This window comes from Pithys albifrons, chromosome 5, assembly GCF_047495875.1.
Source record: "Pithys albifrons albifrons isolate INPA30051 chromosome 5, PitAlb_v1, whole genome shotgun sequence".
Classification (NCBI taxonomy): Eukaryota; Metazoa; Chordata; class Aves; order Passeriformes; family Thamnophilidae; genus Pithys; species Pithys albifrons.
The window spans coordinates 11513017-11531582 of NC_092462.1; the positions used below are offsets into that span (position 1 = coordinate 11513017).

General features: G+C 40.1%; 1 protein-coding gene and 1 long non-coding RNA gene across 7 annotated transcripts in view; one reads left to right on the forward strand and one right to left on the reverse strand.

Annotated features, from left to right (window-relative positions):
- IL15 (interleukin 15) overlaps positions 1-16450 on the reverse strand; it is a 37471-nt gene extending 21021 nt beyond the window's left edge. Inside the window, exons 1-3 of one of the 4 annotated variants that reach the window (XM_071555698.1) lie at positions 16344-16450; positions 15213-15400; positions 6983-7112 (exon numbers count right to left, since the gene is read on the reverse strand). In XM_071555698.1, coding sequence (XP_071411799.1) covers positions 6983-7045 — 63 coding nt within the window. In that variant the 5' untranslated portion in view covers positions 7046-7112; positions 15213-15400; positions 16344-16450. The other 3 variants (XM_071555697.1, XM_071555699.1, XM_071555701.1) reach the window with 3 other exon arrangements.
- Positions 15220-18566, forward strand: part of LOC139672137 (uncharacterized) — a 62540-nt gene continuing 59193 nt past the window's right edge. For all 3 annotated transcript variants that reach the window (XR_011697868.1, XR_011697870.1, XR_011697869.1), the window contains exons 1-3: positions 15220-15383; positions 17783-17881; positions 18340-18486. This is a non-coding gene — a long non-coding RNA (uncharacterized lncRNA). The remainder of the gene's footprint in view (positions 15384-17782; positions 17882-18339; positions 18487-18566) is intronic.

Genomic DNA, 18566 nt, shown 5'->3' on the forward strand with positions numbered 1-18566 from the left:
CCCTGACCTTCAGAAAATCTGAGGGATACTGAGCACAAACAATAATCTATTGCTTTGAGAGTGCTCCACTTTTAACTCCTATGTCAGAAAAAGTTTAGCCAGACATATTTAACTTACATAAGACCAAATTCAATTATTCTTTGATCATGTTACTTCCATTTATCTTGTTCAGAGTGGTAGTCAAATTATCTGTGAGTTTCTTTTTAGAAATTGTCACATACACACAGCACATAAATTGTATTATTGTCATTATAAGTTGTTCATCTTTAGCTGGATGGAAACTACTGGAAAACTACTTTGTCCTCACTATGGCCTGTGTATCCTGAAACTGCACACAGTTTAAAATGAGTCCTGAAATATTAATATATCATTTAAATTATGCAAAATAATCTACAGGCAACCATAAAACCTTATGAATCTGAGAGATATTTTCAGTTACATGAGGGCAGGAGATGAGTGGAGTCTTTGTCCTTCAAAAAAAAAAAAAAAGAAAAAAGAAAAACCAAAAGAAAAAAGGGAAGACAGGAGGAAAAAAAGAAGGAATTGTTTCAAAAGTAGAAAATGAGATAAATTAAATTTAACTATTAGAAAGGGGAGCTACATTTTGTGTGTTCTGATTGTCTAGAGAGAATGCAAATGGTAACTGCAGCTACCCATAACAGAATTTTCAACTGAGTTTATGCCCACACTTCTGAATGCCAGTCTAGATTTTCAGGTAAAGAACCATCCTGCTCCTTAGAAGTTACATTAGTTTCTCCTCTGGGCCCACACAGTGGAATTGTTCTTGGCAGACTGGCCACTTAACCAAATATTTTGCAATTAGAATCTCAGTGACACCCAAGCCAGGTTTCCACGGTCTTGAGACAGTGCAATGATTTATTAAGCAGTATCATATTACTAATGTCAGAGACTAGAAGAGGCTTCTGGAAGTGCAATTCCTACTTCTAAAACAAAACAACATCTTGATTATTATGGGGGTTTTTTTTAATTTTTGCATAAACAAAAGAGAGCAGGAAAATGGTGCTAGGCTCTAACTGTGTGGAACAGGATAATGAGGTGAGGAACATCTCTCTTGTATGAAACAAAATGAGCATAACTGCAGGCTCAAAGCCATAGCCAATTAAATAATATTGTGTTTGTCTGAAATTGTTAATTAAAAAAAACTAAAAAGTAAAGTGATGTAGTTGCCACATAGTTCCTCCAGGAAATGGGAAGTCTGAGGAGTCATTTCCCTATTTGTATGTAGCTGGAGAACACAACTGGTAAAATGAGAAAAACTGCAGAGCAATTAGGGAGTCAGAACAGTAGAAATCAAGCAAATCAATGTTCTCTGCTGAAAAGTTTGCTTGAAGGTGAGAAAAGGAGATGTGAAGAAAGACATACTTAGCATTCAAGAGAGAGGGAAAATACCCACCTAGGAATTTAGCCAAGACTTAAGCCTAACAATTCTGTTTTTCAAAGAGTATTGTGAGACATAAATGGTCTGATGCACTGTGTTTTGTTGCAGTAGAAACAATTACTTTCATAGGAGCCTGTGCTCTATGAGTTTAGTTGGAAGTTTTCTGATTCATAGACCAGAGAACTGTTAATACCTGCATGATAAATATATTTTTAATAGATAACTGTAGGGATTTTTTATAACTAACAGAATTCATAAAAGTAATTGCTATTTCCATAGCTATTTTCCTTAAATCAGTACATACAAATGGCACTGTGAGGTCTTTTCCTCTTCCTCAGGATACCTGTTGGAAACTTCTGGGGGTCTGATCATAAACAGTCCAACAAAATCCCATGTTACCACCAAAAGGACTTCGTGAGTCACCCATCTTGAGATGAAGTTTTTAGATTGTATTTAGGGAGGGCGCTTTTCTTAATATTAAAAATGAAAGTGCTAATACCCTTCTTCCTGAAGCTGCTGAGGTGGAAGGATTTTATGCAGCCCTTTTTGCACAAAGGCACATTATGGTGCTGCATCATACCTTTGTCAAGAGTTTTTAACCAGAACAAAAAACAAGGTCACCAACAATGCGAACTTTACACCATTAAATTCAACCTGTAAGAATAAATATTTCAAAAATCCTTGAATGTAACAATGCAGATGTAGTGGGCATCCCTGAAAGCACTGAGGCCACTGGTTTGTTTGTGCTACAACAAACACTGTTTCTGTCTGCTGTCTATGATATATGCACAGGAAGACAAGCAGGAGAAAAAGAGGTGAGGGTGTCAGTGGTTTATTGTCTCACAGCCCAAGTGAGAAAGAAGAGAATGGTTGTTCTCAGCATGGCATTCATTTTAGACTGTAGGGCTTCTCTGGAGTTTTTAATTGCTTTAAAAGTTTTAATTTGGGTATTCCCAAGCAGGACCAATCATTTCTGCAGTTACCTCAGTAACTGTTTCTGGATGTTCCTGTGTTTCTCAGTACAGTCTTCTGATATTTCTCTTTTTTTTTCAGAGATGTTTCTCTCTGTTGTCTGATCCCTCTTCAGGAGATGATAATTGAATTGATCTTACTCTACAAACATGGATGGTGAGCAAAGCAGCCAACAAAAGGAATACCTTTTTTAATATTCCTTACTATATTCCTTTAATAATTATAAAGATATTTTTTTGTTATTCTGAAATGGAAGATGGTCCTCTCTGTGGAAGAGACTTTATGATCCTCACTCAGGAGCTAGGGAACAGAATAATATTGCATCCATTTCTCCTTGACAACAATCATGAAAGCTGTATTTTTCATCAGGTATGGAATGGCTGTTCCGTGGTTTTCCCCTTTCTTGCTACCACCATCTGGAAATCTTGGAGAGAGAACACATCTACATTCAGCTCTGCACAAAGGGTCTGCTTCAGGCTTAGGCTGAGGATGTCAGAGGATGAAAGACACTGGAGTGAGGACAAGAGAAGGCAAGTCAGCAACTCCCATAATACTGAAGGAAAGCTGTAACTTAGAAGTTTGACTCCAAAAGGTTGGGTTTTTTTTTCAGAAAGGAAAACAGAGCAACACTTTCCTGAATTGCTTCTGCTTTTCTTGGAAATGTCTCACACAGCAACCATGTCCACCATGTTATAGCCTAACAATCTCACTTCTCAAAATGATAGAATTAAAAAATTGTTGTGCAGTAATTCATATATTTGTCCACTGAAGTTACAACCTAATTTCTATGCTCACCTCTAGTTCCTTTCTTTTTTGGACTTTGATAAATTTTAACTCTTACACTGAAGAGTTACATAGTTGGTGTTTGCCTTAAAAATAACTTTGAGGTTAAATATGAAGAGTGAATATGCCTGGAGCTTGTTTGGAGGCTTTCATATTCCCAATAACCTTAGAAGGTTTAAAGTACAGAAGAATAAATCTAGTTTATAACTGGGAGATGATTACCAACGTGTAACCAAATACTGCAATGAAACTCCATTCAAACATGCCTATGAAATAGCTAATAAAAGCATTGGATTGTGTTGTAGTTATAGACCTAAAGTTGATTGTGTTAAAAAACAAAACAAAAAAAAAGAAAGAGTGCTTTATGTATTGATGGAATGGGAGGCAGAAGAAAATTGTGGAAACTGTAAAGGCTGCACTCTCAATGGTACTGGGTAATCCTGCACAGACCTGCAGATTCGGAACGCCAGAGTCAAGGGCTGTGTGCAGCCAGTTTTATTCCTTCAGTAGATAAATAGGCCTAACACTTAATTTGATCTGGCACAGAGTTTCAGCGGCCCAAGGGAGTAATGAATGGGCATTTTAAAACCTTTCTGAGAAAAGGAATTAACAACCAAGATTGGGGCTGACTTGTTCCATTTTCGCAAGTGAAAGAATGGGATGAATGAATGAATTACATGTATTGGTGGCATTTCAATGATCTTTTTAAAAGTAAATTTTGATATAATGAGAATGGGAAGAAAAGATGAAGATAAAGTAAATGTGTGTGTATCTCTGCAAATACACCTGCTAATACATTTTAGTGAAATAACAAAACCATTCCCTTTTCTTTGGAAGACATAAGAAATTAAAGAATATGAAATTTTCTTCAGATCCCCTGATGTGAGCAAGGGAATATTCCAACCACAACTTTAATACTTTCAAATTCAGCTGGAGAAACCCACTTTAGAAAAAAACATGTAATTTAATCTAAACTTGTAGTTTCAAATGACCAAAAAGTTCTCTGCTGGAAGGTAGTAAAGGAGTTTACAATGAGTTAATGATGCAGCTAATTAGTAACATGGATCAGAATGTGCTTAGTTAGCTTTAGTGCAGCAGTTTCTAGGATAGTATTTATTACGAGTACTCTTAAAAACAAGGAAAAGATAGCTCATCTAGAGAAGCATCATCCAGTTCAAAGCCTTACTGATCACTAAAAATTTAAAGAGAAAAATCTGTACAAAACTAGGACAGAGTGCACAACAATATATTCTTAGAGGCTGGAATCCCCTCAGATTGTTTCCTCATACAAGACTATTTTACCATGATTTAATATTTTCAGTTTATCTGCTTCTTTTGTTCTATTAAGAAGCACAACACAGATGTTACATTGTTTTATTCCATTAAGAGGCACACCTATGTGTTACATCTGGCTATATGCTACGCCAGTTTTTAGATACTAAGCCCTCTTGGGAAGAATGTTGTCTTTTTGTTTTACCTTCATAGCTACATCATTCACTGTGTATAAATATGAGAAACAGCATAACATTATTAATTTAAGAGATGCTAAAGTAACAGCAAAAATACCAGATGAATAAACTTGCATAAACCTTTAAAAGGAGTATTGGTACAGTTGTATTTTAAAATGTTCACTGGCTCTGGAAGCAAACAGAATTGCTTCCAGGAGACATGAGACTTCTTTTGAGTTATCATGAAGGATGAAGGTGTTTAACTAGATAAGTCATAATAGAAACAACATTGGTATGACCAGAGGGCAAAATAAGCATGCTTACTGAGACATTCCTGTGTTGGCATCTTGCTACATGACTAATGCCTTTTTATATTCTTTAAGAGCAGTTGGGGAAATACTAGTCAAAACAACACTGACTGTATTTGAAGTGCTCAGCATAAACAGAGACTTGTGATGAATTTGACTTTTTTACAGGCTTAGAAGAGTAAATTACCTGAACTTGGTTCACATGTGCTCCAGGCGATCATTGTGGACTAACTGGCATGCAGTAACTTGCACCTGCTCAAGGCAGTGACTCATGACCTGCTCTGCCATTACCATGTGTCACCTGTCACACCTTCAGTGCCCTCTGAGAAGTGCCAGCACCTGCTTCTTCACATGACAACATGGACAGAAGACTGAAAATATATGACAAAATCTCAGGAAGTTAATAGTCCAGCGTGGAGAGATGGAATATGACTCCAGAGGATGGTAGAACTGTAGGCCAGAAAGAAGAATATGTAGAATTGGAAACACTCTAACAAGGCCTGTGACAAGTAGGTCCATGCAGTTCTCCAAGTCACAGAACTTGCAGACACCTGAAGCCAACCAACAAGCAGAAATTATGATGATCTCCTAACAGTGGTCTTTCCTGTTTTACCCCAGTCTCACAACAGAATACAAACAGCAAAATGGTAAGGAATTAGACAGAAACAAGAAACAAACCTTATGACAACTGACTTAATACAGGCTGTATTCTTCACCTGTGCCATAAACAGCTGCATCAATCTCCCCGACATTCCACAGGCTACATTGCTGGGACCTGAGTTCCAAATTTTCATTCATAGTCAGGAGGTCTATATTTCTTTTGCTTTAAATAAAAGCTAACAGTCTGATGTAATCCCTCTGGCACTTTGGATGAAGTCATACAAAGTTGTGGGATAATCAAGGGCTAATTTGTTTCTGAGCTGATTAATTGGTTCCATGACTTCTGCAGGAAAGCAGCTGGAGAGCCATTGGGAAAGATGAGTTCTATTTGTAGTATCAAGTTACACCCTCAGGACTGAAGAAGCTAAAGAATCTTTGATCAAAATTCATCATAAATAAAATACACCCTGTCCTAAGCAACAACTTCACTGTGCAGATTATTAGGGCTGGACACACTCCAGTGATCCTGGGGAGGAGGAGGCACTACTGAGAGTGGGCACAATGAACGGAGAACATACGAGCCACAAGACAGAAGTCCCAAGATAAGGAAGAAACTAATGAAGCTCACTCAGTAACTGCTGAAATAGGCTCTGATTGGGTAAAAGGTAATTCCATTTGGGAAGATCGTGACCACTGACTCAAGAAACCTAGGAATTCAAAAAGAGAAGACTGAGCATGTGGGCTAATTAGCATGAGCAGTGAGGGAATAATTAATTTATAGAAGATAGAATACTAATTAACAAGAGAACTATGTAACTTGTAGCCAATGAACATCAATGCCTTTGTTTGATAAAATGTATAATTAGTAAAAAGTCTTCATAGTCATTGTACTGGCCTTGTGGATTTGCCACCCAGCGCCCATTTTGGGGCAGAACTGCAAATAAATCAAAGACCTTGACTCTGTGCATGGAGGCCTCTTGCATAACCTGTTTTGGGACACCACCATATGCTCATGGGTTTGGAATTATAACAACCTGGCCACACTGCCTACTGGAAATGCAACTGATACAGAATCCTCCAGATGTGTTGTGGGGCTCTGAGGAGTGCTAGACAGGCTGGACACTTGCAAGGATTTTCCTCCAGTATTAAACATCCTTGAAGGTCAGGGGATTTTGGCCTCATAGGCGAAAGACCAGCCACACATAGGCATTAGGTCCAAGCAGGAGGGAAAGTCTGCTAGAACTTGCTGTGCCACAAATTAGCGGTGAAAAATACCAGACCTATTTACTATGTAATTCGGGTACAAGTGAACAAAAAGGACTGGAAAAACCAAAGCAAAAAACTGTCTAAAATACTGGAAATGTTTTCAAGCCTTAAATTTGCTTTGTTTCCTAATATTCTTATTGGGTTGCAAACGAACATGAAAAGCATTGCTGAAATTTCCTAAAATGTGATCTTCAAGTGACACTTACCTGAGTCTCCAATCTGTTCAGTGCTCCAGCAAAGTTCTGTGTTGGCTGTGCTGTCCCCAGCATGCTGCCTGATGGACCATCACTCAGAAGAGAAGCACAGAGTCTGGATCAGGAAATTAAATTTTTGTACCTAGGCATGAGGAGAAAAAAAAGGTTATGTATAATGTCACAATAGATTTCTGAGTGGCTTTCAGCCCATCTATTAAGATCATTCAAAGCAGAAAGCTGCTGAAATTTCACAAATAACTTCCGAAAGTTGCTTTTTCATCTTTTAAATTAATGGAAAACACAAGACACAGACTTTTCCAAAGTGTTGTTTTTAATTAGATCATACAGTATCATTTTTGAATGCTGCAGTATCAGACAAATGTATATTGTCAGCAAAGGGTAATTTTTTCTGACTTCTCATAACAATCACAGTGAGTGTCTCACCAGCTCATTCCCCTTTTTATTACATTCTACAGAGGACAAAATAAAACCTGTGGAATGGTTCCAAAAAACTGGAATGTTTGCCTTCTCTCTTATAATTTTCCCCCCTAGATTCACGTTCAAATCTTGCAAGTGTTGGGGTTGCAGAAACAAGCAAATTTTTGTTCAAGCAACCTGTTTGTGCACATAGCAAGACCTTGAAGAGATGCAGCAGAAAATGAAAATGTTGACAGAACAGTTTATTTGGACATTAATATTAGTATTTTTATAAGAGGAGTCCAAACATAATCTGGAAGAAAATAAATATGTGAAGCTGGAGAAGCTCCATCCTCAGAGGTGTTGAAAAATCAACCAAACCTGGAGCAACCTGCTGTAATGCTGATGTTAGCCCTGCCTTTTCCAATGTAAAATACACAACAAAAATGGGCCTTGAATGAAAAAAATATGTGATGGAGGATGGAGGCAGAAATATGCAAACACACACAGATTTGTGATGGCATAAACATTATTCTCTTAGAAAATTAAATTAAACACTGAGAATTTCAAAGATATGAGCTAAGAACACAGTCCTGTTTATAAACAAGACTGTGTTCTTAGCTCATATATATATATGTAAAGGCACTGTTGCTTACAGTTTTATTCGGGCCTTCTGCAGCTCAGTATTAAACAATAAGGTGCAGCTTCAGTTACCTTTATTTTGGTCAAGATGAACTTGTTGGAGCTGGAATTGCCTACACTGAATTACTTACTCAGGCTTGTGGTTTTCTTTTAAGTCCATTTAAGAGTAGTTCAGTCATTTCCAAAAACAAATTAGCAGAAAATATTAACTTCTTTAATATATGAAAAAGGTTTACAAGCATTAATTAAAACTGTGCTTTTAGTAGTCTGTTCAATTTGGCAGCCTAGAAAACCTGCATAAACTTGCCCAAGTGGTGAGTGGCTTAGTTTATTTACATAACTGCAGAAGAGATTTGTTGACACTGTGTAGGTGGTCCCCAGCAATTTCTTCACTAATGAGAACATATTCCATCTCGGAGCTTCCAAGGCAAGCAGGACTTTGTATGTGTAGAGGTGAAGGCTGAGGAACAGAAATCAGTGATGCTGCTGGTGCACAGCTGTGGAATTTGAGTAGTATGACTGGATGGAGAGCACAGCAAAGGATTAAAACATGGTGGAGGTGAAAGGAAGGAGGTTGAGTGTAGCAGAAAATAGAAGGATTTATGACCACTAAAGCATATTCTACTCAAAAACCTGAAACTCAGTCCTGTGTTCACTGCCTCCCCATGAATTCATAATTTTAAAAAGGTATTAAATCTTTAATCACAGTATGATGTAATGATTTCCATTTTCTCTTACAGGATTTATGAACCAAATGGTTTTTTTGTCCGAATGGACCAAGCTCCTGGAAGAAAAAAACCAAACCAAATGCCCTTATTTGAAAAAGGCAGATGTCTAGAAAAGGAGAGAGCAAATCACAGGAAAAAAGCATGAGTTCAGTGACAAAGAGAGGTGAGTGCAGCCCTGAGGAAGAGAGTCCTGTCCCTGCCTTCATCCCAACATCTCCCTGCGGTTTGGGCAAGCTCCTTAGTACAGACTTTTCACAAGCAACAATCATTTTCTGACTTCCTTCCTACAAAAAATCCTGACCTTCAGCTGCTTTGCATATCTGCCTTTAGGATGGGATGCTTTATGTTCCCCAAGCAAATAGTTGCTGTAGTCAACCAGCTCCGATGCAGGCTTGTCCACAGTAAATGTTAAAGCTTGAAGAAATGAGTATCCTCTGCAGAGTTTAATTCAAAACAGCTCTGAGTCCTCACAGCTGCAACAGAACACATTGGGGCTGGATGGTAGAGCATCTCCAGATATCACATACTGGACCCAAACTCTTTATTTTTCCATTTGTAGAGTGAAATTCCTATTTTCTTGTCCTTCAGAACTTTAAAGAAAAATGAACTAATTCATGATCAAGAAGCAAATGGATACTATACCGGTAAGTGGCACATGTATATTCTAGTCAGTGTAAAATCACATTTCTTGCGCCCATGTAACTAATTGCTATAAGATATAGTGTAGCTAAGGCTGTAGGCCTAAAAGACACTGAAAATTAAATAAAATGAGTGAGAGAAAGCTGTAAGCAGTGAGGCAGCACATGTGAACCCCAATCCGATGACTTTGGCCACCACTGGCATCCAGGGTTGGTTATTGCAGGACAGGTTTACCCTTGGAATCCCCAGGCTGAGAACAGGGCCCAGTTCAATCCCAGGTGTGTTCCCACCACCACCTTCCTTCCCATCCCCTCTACTGCCCAGCCTCTAAATGCACATGACAGCCTGAGTACAACTGATCACGTAGTATCAGAATTAACCAAACCTCAGGAATGTGAAACACCATTTCACCTATTTACCCCTGCCAAGAAGCTGCATAAAGAAAAACTCTACCAACCATACCATTACCAAAGTACACTCCCAAGGAAACAAACCACACTCTCTGTTTTCTGGCACAGGCTACAACAGACAAGCCTGTAAAAACTATTGTGACTCCCATTCCCATATCCTTACAAGCACACTAACACACTCTCGGGTTTATCAGGTATGACTTTTACATGTTTATTATTTTCACAGCATTCAACCTGAGATCAGTATAACATTCAACCTGAGGCTACATGACTGTATGGCTTACACAAACAGATATAATTAGTAATTTTTGAACTAGTGTGCTCATGTTGGTATTGTCAAATTTGCACAAACAGGATCTATGGCAAACAATGACATGACAACACTGATGAGCTCAAGTCCTTTCTCCAGCAGGGACAATAAACGTTTCCACACTGTCCTTATTTATACCTTCAACTCTAGGGAAGGAAATTGCCAAGCACTTGACATTCACAGCCTTCTGGCAGGGACTGAAGCCAGGGAAAGGTGCAGTGGGAACTATTTCTGGCTAGTGGTTTGGAATATGGTTATCCTGGTCTACTCAAAAATAAGTTACAGCCAGTATAATTTTTCTCATGTATTTTTATTTACATAAATACATCCTAATACATTTGATAACTTCTAGCCATGGGTGGGCTGGTTTAGCAACTTTGGTATAGGATTTTTTTAACTATTACCTTTCTCATCTACATGTATTTTTATAAAACAGGCTTTTAAAAACAGTTCCATGGTGGGAGGGGGGGAAAAAAGCCATTTTTTGATAAAGAATTTTCAGTCATTGGCACTAAAGTCAATTAAACTGTTAAGCTGTAATTTATAGCAGCTATAATGGCATCAATGTCTGAGTGATCACCCTATGTTGCCACTAAGGTTATACCACATCTGTTATAACATGAAATACTGTAAGATGGTTTGTAATGATGCACGTCTTGTTGCCTGCTGATAATAATTTATCATCACGGACAACAGTTTAATTATCTAGTACATCTCCTGCTGGCTTCCAAATATTTCTGCTATTGGTCGCTAATTTCTGAGCTAAAAATGAATCAGCCTTCTTATTTTGCACTAGTACATTAATTTATGAATGGAAGACAGAAAGCTTTTAATAGCTGCTGAGGTGCCTGAATTCTTTGTGTTTTCATCACTACATAAAAATCTAGCCCAGGCCACCCATAAATCCTGATGGATGATGGAAAACAGGCCCCAGATCTGTTAAAAGATGTAGAGGACATCCTAGACTAGGCTTCTCAGAGAGTTGTGCAACTATTAATCCAAAGGTGGCACTCCGTCCTGGCCAAGTGGGATCTCTGTTTACATGGATAAAGTACAGGCAGCTTAGAAAAATATCTTTCTCTGCTAGTCCTTCCTTCAGGTTCATTCTGAGTGAGGGATCACACCACCTTCCTGGGGAACAGCACTGACCCAGCAAGAGCAGAGGAAACTTCAGTGTGCAGGAACCCTCAGGGTGGGCAGTGAGAAAGTAAATTGATCTAGGATTAATGATGTGAAATTGGAAGACCTTTTGTCTTTGAAAGAATAATCTGTCTGTGTAGGTACCAGGGATCTCCAACATTGTCCTATCCAATCAAACTTCTGCTCCCAAAGGAGGTTTTGAGTATATAATCCCATCAGGACATCTTAATAGCACTACCTACTACAGTTTGCAGTTTGCAGAGACAAACTCTGTCAGCGTGTTTGTTAATATGTCAGCATTCATTTCTGGAGTGAATTTCTGTCCTGTCAAAACCTGTAAAATGGGAATCAGAAACCTGAGCTGAGTGAGAAGAATGTCTTTAAACTGGAAAACTGTTTAGAGAAAATGAGATATTTTTTCATGCACGTTTCTCTGAGAATTAACTAGCTGATAATAAGTAGTGGATAGTAGGGTTTTCCTCCCTCCATTTTGAGCAATTATTTTTTAAATAGTTTTGAAAATTAGAAATATTTTAACATGCATACAGAGCAAATAGATGTGTTTGTGATGTTCTTGTTTTGCCTAACACACTATAATTTGGTGTAGAGAATTGAAAATGTATAATAATGAGCATCAGCAGTGAATTACAGTCCTGTAGTAAAAATAAAGACATTACCTTCCATTATGAGTTTTTAAGTGCATAGAAAGACCTAATTAAAAAAAGCAGAAATGCATGGGTATTTATTGTCCTGGGGTTTAGCTCCTTTGCCCATCTTTTACAGCTGATGCATTTGTAGAAATGCTTTGTAATGTCTTTTATGGCAGTAGCCAGGCAAAGTTTCAGCTGGGCTTCGGCCCTTCTAATTTTTTTCCTGCATAACCTCCTGTTTCTTGTCATACTTTATGCATTGGTGCAGAGGTGCTTCAGTCGAGCTGTTGATCCCACTGCCTTTTTGGGGGGAGAAGCCCTAATTCCTATGTGACCATTCTCAGGCACTTCCATGGTTTCTGACACATCAATAACCCTTGTGTCTTTGCTTCCACCTGGATCTCCATCCCCTCCCTCCAATGGCAGACAGAAGGAACTCACTAGCACATAGTAACTCAAAAACTGGTGTCCCGCCGCCAGGTTTTCCTTTCAGTGGGCCTGGGTTTACCCCTTTTTTCCCATTCAAGTCTAGTTTAAAGTGGTTGCAATCAGCCCTCCTGACTCCTACATGAAGATCCTTTTCCTCCATTGAGACAGGTGTACCCCATCTACTGCCAGCAGCTCTGGTGTTGTATAGACTGAATCATGACCAAAACTCCAAAATTCTGCTGGTGACACTAGACTCAGAGCCAGGTATTAGTCTGCTGGCTTATGCCATGTCTTCCCTTATCAATCCCTGCAACTGGAAGGATAGAGAACACCACTGGAGCTCCTGATCCCTTAGAACAGTCGACCCAAGGCCCTGAAATCTCTTGATTGCCTTCGGATTTCCTGTTGCAACTTTACTGCTCACTGCCTGAAAACACAGTAACAGACAATACTTGGAGAGCTGTGCCAGGGCAGGACACTCACTTCACATCTTTAATCCAGGCCCCAGAAAGGAAACAGACTCCATCCTTCTTATTGTTCTGTACCACTCGCAGAGCCTCACACCTCTTGTGCCTGGTCACCGGTGGAGCCGGGCCAGTCACAGGTGAGACATCCCTGCTGTGCTGGGCAGGATCCCCTCACCATTTCCTCCTGTTCCCTCTGTCACTTTTTTCAGCCAGGCAGAGATGACCAGGAATCCCTTGTATCATGTACCCTGTCTCCCTGTGGGGCCTCTCTCAGGGAAGACAGAGCGTGATTCCCGCAGTCGGTCTCCCTCTCGCATTCCTGGGTACTTCTCCATCTCTTTGCATCCTCCGGCATCTCTGGCACCAAGCGGAGGAGTCCCTGTACCTGCGGGTATGCTCACTGCTTCCCGCTGGTGCTGGTGCCGGAGCGGGGCACAGCGTGTTCCCCACCGGGGCTCTGCCGGGCGGATCCCACCGGGGCTCTGGGAGTGCATCCCACCGGGGCTCTGCCGGGTGCATCCCACCGGGGCTCTGCCGGGCGGATCCCACCGGGGCTCTGCCGGGTGCATCCCACGGCTCCCGGACGGGCTGGCGGTGCTGGCGCGCCCTCCCTGTGCGCCCTTCGCTGCCAAAGCCGCGCCCTCCGGGGCCGTGCCCTGGTCACTCCCGCGCCCTCAGGGATTTTTGTACGTGTCCTCACCCAGCCGCTGTCACGCTGCCTGCGGCTCCCTGTGACTCTCTGGGCTCCGCTCGAGGTTCCCCAGCTCAGGAAACCCCTGTGTGCACCGCCGGCGCTGCTTGCCCGCTCACAGGGCTACCCTCTAAAGAGCTGCCAAGGCAGACCTCGGTTGGTCATGTTTGTGAAATGATTGCGACAGGCTAAAAAGTAATTTTCAAAGTTTAGAACAGTCCAGTACATTCCAAAAGAATGAATTTGATACTTCTATTGATCTATAAATATTGTTTGTTTATACTGTACTGATCTATATTTAAGTAGCTGCTTTCAAGAGAAAACAACCAAGTGATAGGTTTCCATTTCACTGGTACATGTCAGATAAATTGGTAACTGTAAATAGAAATGAACACAATTCTAACAGACACAGAAAGTGCTGTGCTATTAACAATTTGGAAAGTATAGCAAACCATGCTGTGATAACTATAATCGGGAATTTGTTCTGCATTATCCGACTCTTTCTTAAAAGTAAGCGAAACAAATATACCCGCTGTATCCAGAAGGAATCACAAGGCAGTGGTTATGCATAGGAAGGAAAAATTCCTGTTACTGTCTTTTACACATACAATCTTGTAGGCTTTGACAATACAATACTTGACAAGTTTCTGTCCCACACATATTTTCCCTCTTTTCCAACCTATATGAATCTATGACTAGGCAGAAAGTGGTATTTGCTTACTCTTGTTTACTACCGACTAAACCCTCCCTCATACACTGCTATCTATCATCTACAGGATCTCTGTGCCATTGCTTTCAGTAGGATTCCACTTGGCTGCAGATTTTCAGTTCCCTGCCTGCATTTAATGCTCTTTCAGTGTATACAGTAAGATGTAAATAACTTTTCTCCCAGCTTTTTGTCTCTGTCCTTGCTATGTTAACTAGGTTCACAGCAGCTTTTTTTCCCCCTCATTTTTGCTATGTGAATTTGTTAGCAAAACCCAACAAATTTTCATGGGCTAGTACCAGTCCTCTGTACTTGCTGATGCCCCTCAAGCAGCAGAAACGGACAAAGAGGTGCCAGGTTCAAACAAGATTAAATGAAATACTTCAACTATGTCTTTTATATTTATAGAAAGTCTTATGAAGCAATTTTTCAAAATATTAAATAATTGGAAACCAAGCTGTATGAGTTCCCTCGTCTTTAAAATACAATGAAGCAAGAAAGAAAAACAAGAGGATGTCAAAAGTTGTAAAATACTCACAAGTCTCGTAATGCTGTGCAGCAAGTTGACAGAAAAGTTAGGATAAGGTTTGCACTAGTGACAGTAGCAAATGCTCCACCCCCTCCGCGCTTCTGTTTTACTTTCAGTTGTTATATAATAATATAGTACTAGACTTGTACCTAATATAAGGTGGAAATTATTCTTATGACAAAGAGCAAACAGTAGGGATTTCCTGCTGCCGCTTCCAAGCAATTTTCAGACTTGGGAAAAACCACACAAAAAAACCCCTGGGGAAATACTGAATCCTGTGATTCAGAAGGCAGGCAAATGACTGACAAGCACGAAAGGCAGCTGCTGTTTGCTGCCCCAAGCAGCGATGTTTATGCACGCTACCTCTTAGCACTCCTTGCAGGGAAGAAAGTTCACCGTTTGTGTCCTTGTCGCTGCACAGTCTCTTCCTTGCTTGCAGTTTAAGTGTATCCAACTCCCAACCAGGGCTCCAAAAGTCGCTTACCTTGGAATCGAGCACTGTAGCTTTATGCCGTGACTCCTCCTCTTCTGTGCAGCCCAAACGGTTGTTTTACTGGTGCAGCCACGGCAGGAGGGAAAGAGAAGTGGCCTTTCAGGGCAATACCAGGAAGCCACGGAAGAGGGTTGTGAGGACAGAAAAGAGCTTCTCCAGAAGGTACAGCATCTGGCTTACTGTGGAACAACAGGGCAGAGAGGTGTCATAGGCCCAGGTGACAGCAGAAGATGATCCTTATAAAGGAGCTAAAAACAATAATCTGACAATTGCACTGAACTCTGAAGTTGTGGATTTAGCTGTTAAGAAAAGTGGAGATTTAGTGCCTATGACAATGATAGGGAATGGCAGCTGTAATCCTAAAGTCCTGCTTAGACAGGATCAGCATCATGAAAAACTTTTCTGCCTCTAGATAAACTTGAATGTCTTGAGAGGTGAGCCTCAGCAAGTCCCTGGGAGGACTGTCAGGTTTCCAGGAACCATCACTTATCTGTGTGAGGTTCATTAACTCAAGAGGCAAGAGTGAAAATGGTACCTAATCTTTGCCATCTTTATGTCCTTGTCTGTGTTATTCTGGGTGCTGGTTGCTGTTCTATGCATGTTGCACTGTGAGATGGTACAAATATTCTGCTGCAAAATGACAGGGGTTTAGGAATGGCTCTGCCTCCTTACTGAAGAAGAGATGAGTTTCTAGAGTTGGGCATTTCCAATAACATTTTTTTCAGGAACACTGCAAGCAATACCAGTTAGCTCACTGTGGTGTCATATTCTAATACAGCTAGATTCAGAAAAGCTATTTGTGAACCCAAATAAGACTTCTGTATCTTCAGCAGCTGTCTTACAAGTGAGAGGAACAAGAAAGGGAAACTGAATGTTTCCAGAGAGTGTTTATAGAGGGCTGCATGACAAATTCATTAGGTGGGGCAACTTGATGCTATTCTCAGCATTCCAATGCACTATATCCTGCAGTCCAAATTTGGGTCCAACATCCATTCTGCAGAGAAGCCAAAATGAAATGCAGTGACACTGATTAGCTCCTGGATGGGATCAGGTTTGCAGTCGCTACCGCTGCAAAGAACCTATCAGCATTTAACATAAGGCAAGAAAAAAAGCAGAACTCACAATTCCTTGCGCTCCAGGGACTCTTGACTCTCCCCCAAGACATTCTCTGTGGCTCCAGAAAAGCAGCTACTCAGCCTTCTTACATTTGCCTCAACGCAGGATGTGAATGCCCCTTTTTAAGCAGTTGTGCAGAAATGAGAGGTGTTACGTGATTCAACTGGCAGTTAGAAACCTGGGCAGGATACAAAAGTGAAAATAAAAGCACAGACTTGGCTGGAATTCTTGCCATGACAGAATATAAAAATCCAAGGGAAAGGGAAGTACCAGCATAGCAGGAAAAAACACCACCTTGGATAAATATTTAGATCAAAGGAACAGACTCATTTATTAACTGCCTTATTATAAGGGCACTTCTTTTCAGACAGAAGGAGTCATAAACAACTCTGTTTCTTCAGCTCACTCCAGCTCAAAGAATGAGAGTAAATGTTATCAAGCAAGCCTGTGAGTGTATGTATTTGGACCCCAAAGTCTCTCATATTTGTCACTGTTTAAAACTGAAAGAAAATGTTTTCCGTTGGTTTTTGCTTTTTGATGCGATACCTTTGCTAAGCTATAGTCTGACAGATTTTTCTAAACAAGGAGAAATTTATAAGCAAACAGCCAAAAACAAGCTCACAAAAGTTTGGGTATTAATGAAGCATGTGAGAAAAGGGAAAGAATCACTTGTTTACTGTTTGGGGGGGCTTTTTAATCACTTTCCAAACAGTTTCCTTTGAACACAGCAAAATGAAATCACTGTGTATAAGGTGAATTTTTTTTTGCTATCTGTCTTAGCTTGTTCTTTTTTTCTAGAGCTGTGTTTTACTGGTATTTCTGAAATTAAAATATATTGATTTCTAGCTTAATATAAAAACTGTTCCTAAACATTACAGTAGTTGAATATAAAAGTAATCAAGTGTCAGTATGTATTACATTACAATAGAGTGGCAATACCACCTGCACTCCTTCAAAATTTAATTCTCATTCATTTTCTTAATTAGAAAAAAATGTACTCCCTAATTACACGAGGGACATGTTATAGTCATCTAAATGCAACTGGTCACATCAAGGTGTTTATTTACAGCATAAATTATTTCCATATTCTCTTACAAGCAAAATAGCCCCTTCTAATTTATGCAAGTTTCATTTATAGTGGACACAGGCTGTTTGGCAAGATACTGGCAATTACTCTCTGTAAAGAGCAACTAAATTGTAATTTAATGTTTTAAGTGCAGTGACAAAGAAAGTGATTGCAAACAGTAAAGTGAAAACAGATACATGACTGTAATTTTGAAAATAGAACAGGATAAATGAAAATTCAAACAGGACCATCCTGATTGGAAGGAGCATTACCCAAATATTTTGTGTGGCTGCATGACAGCCAACAAGTTTGCAGTTTCTGGTCTCTTCAAAGTTTGCCTGTATTCTCATAAGATTAATGCCTTTGGAATTTGTGTTAGTTCTGTCACAGAACACCAGGAGAGGAAATATTGCTACAGGAGCCAGAGTGAAGAAATGGGAGTGCAGAAGGCTGTTCCGGAGCACCACATGTGATGTGGGTGAGTATGAAAAAAAAACAGTTCTAACAAACACAGATCCCTTTAGAATGTCCCCAGCTTACCCAACTTTGCTACATTTCTGAATGCTTAAAGATGGGACTGCACTGTGCCCTTCTCACCTACTGTCTCAGTATCAGTCCTTTATAAAAAAGTTTTGAAATGGAGACCCTTTTCTGATAAGTTGTCTGCTCTGATAAGACATTAGGCTCTAATGAGCTTATTGATTTTCATTTTCTTTAAATGAATTCCCAAATTTTTAAAGAACCTGAACCATATAGAGGGATGCAGAAGACAGTAATTGCAGTTCAAAATGTGTCTCTTCCTGAGTACTTTTTTTATTATAGTGTTCCTGCTGTCTTTGAATTTTCACTGCAGGGCTGAACTACTACACCCTCAATTATCAACCCCATGAATTTCTGCATAGGAAAATGAAAGAACTGTTGTTTTTTTGCCTCTAGGTGATAGAGCTGATAGGGATGTACAACCTTGGCTCCCTTCACTCCCTGTGGCAGCCAGAGGAGCTAACTCTGGGGAACCAGCCTTCTGCCTCTGAGAAATCTCATCCCTGTCATCCCACCAGCATCGCTCCTTGATGTCTAGTGAAGGTGAGCCTTGATTCTAGTGATAGTGGCCAGCAGCAGAGTGCTTTACTACTGAGCAGGAGGGGACAGAGGGCAGCGTTTAT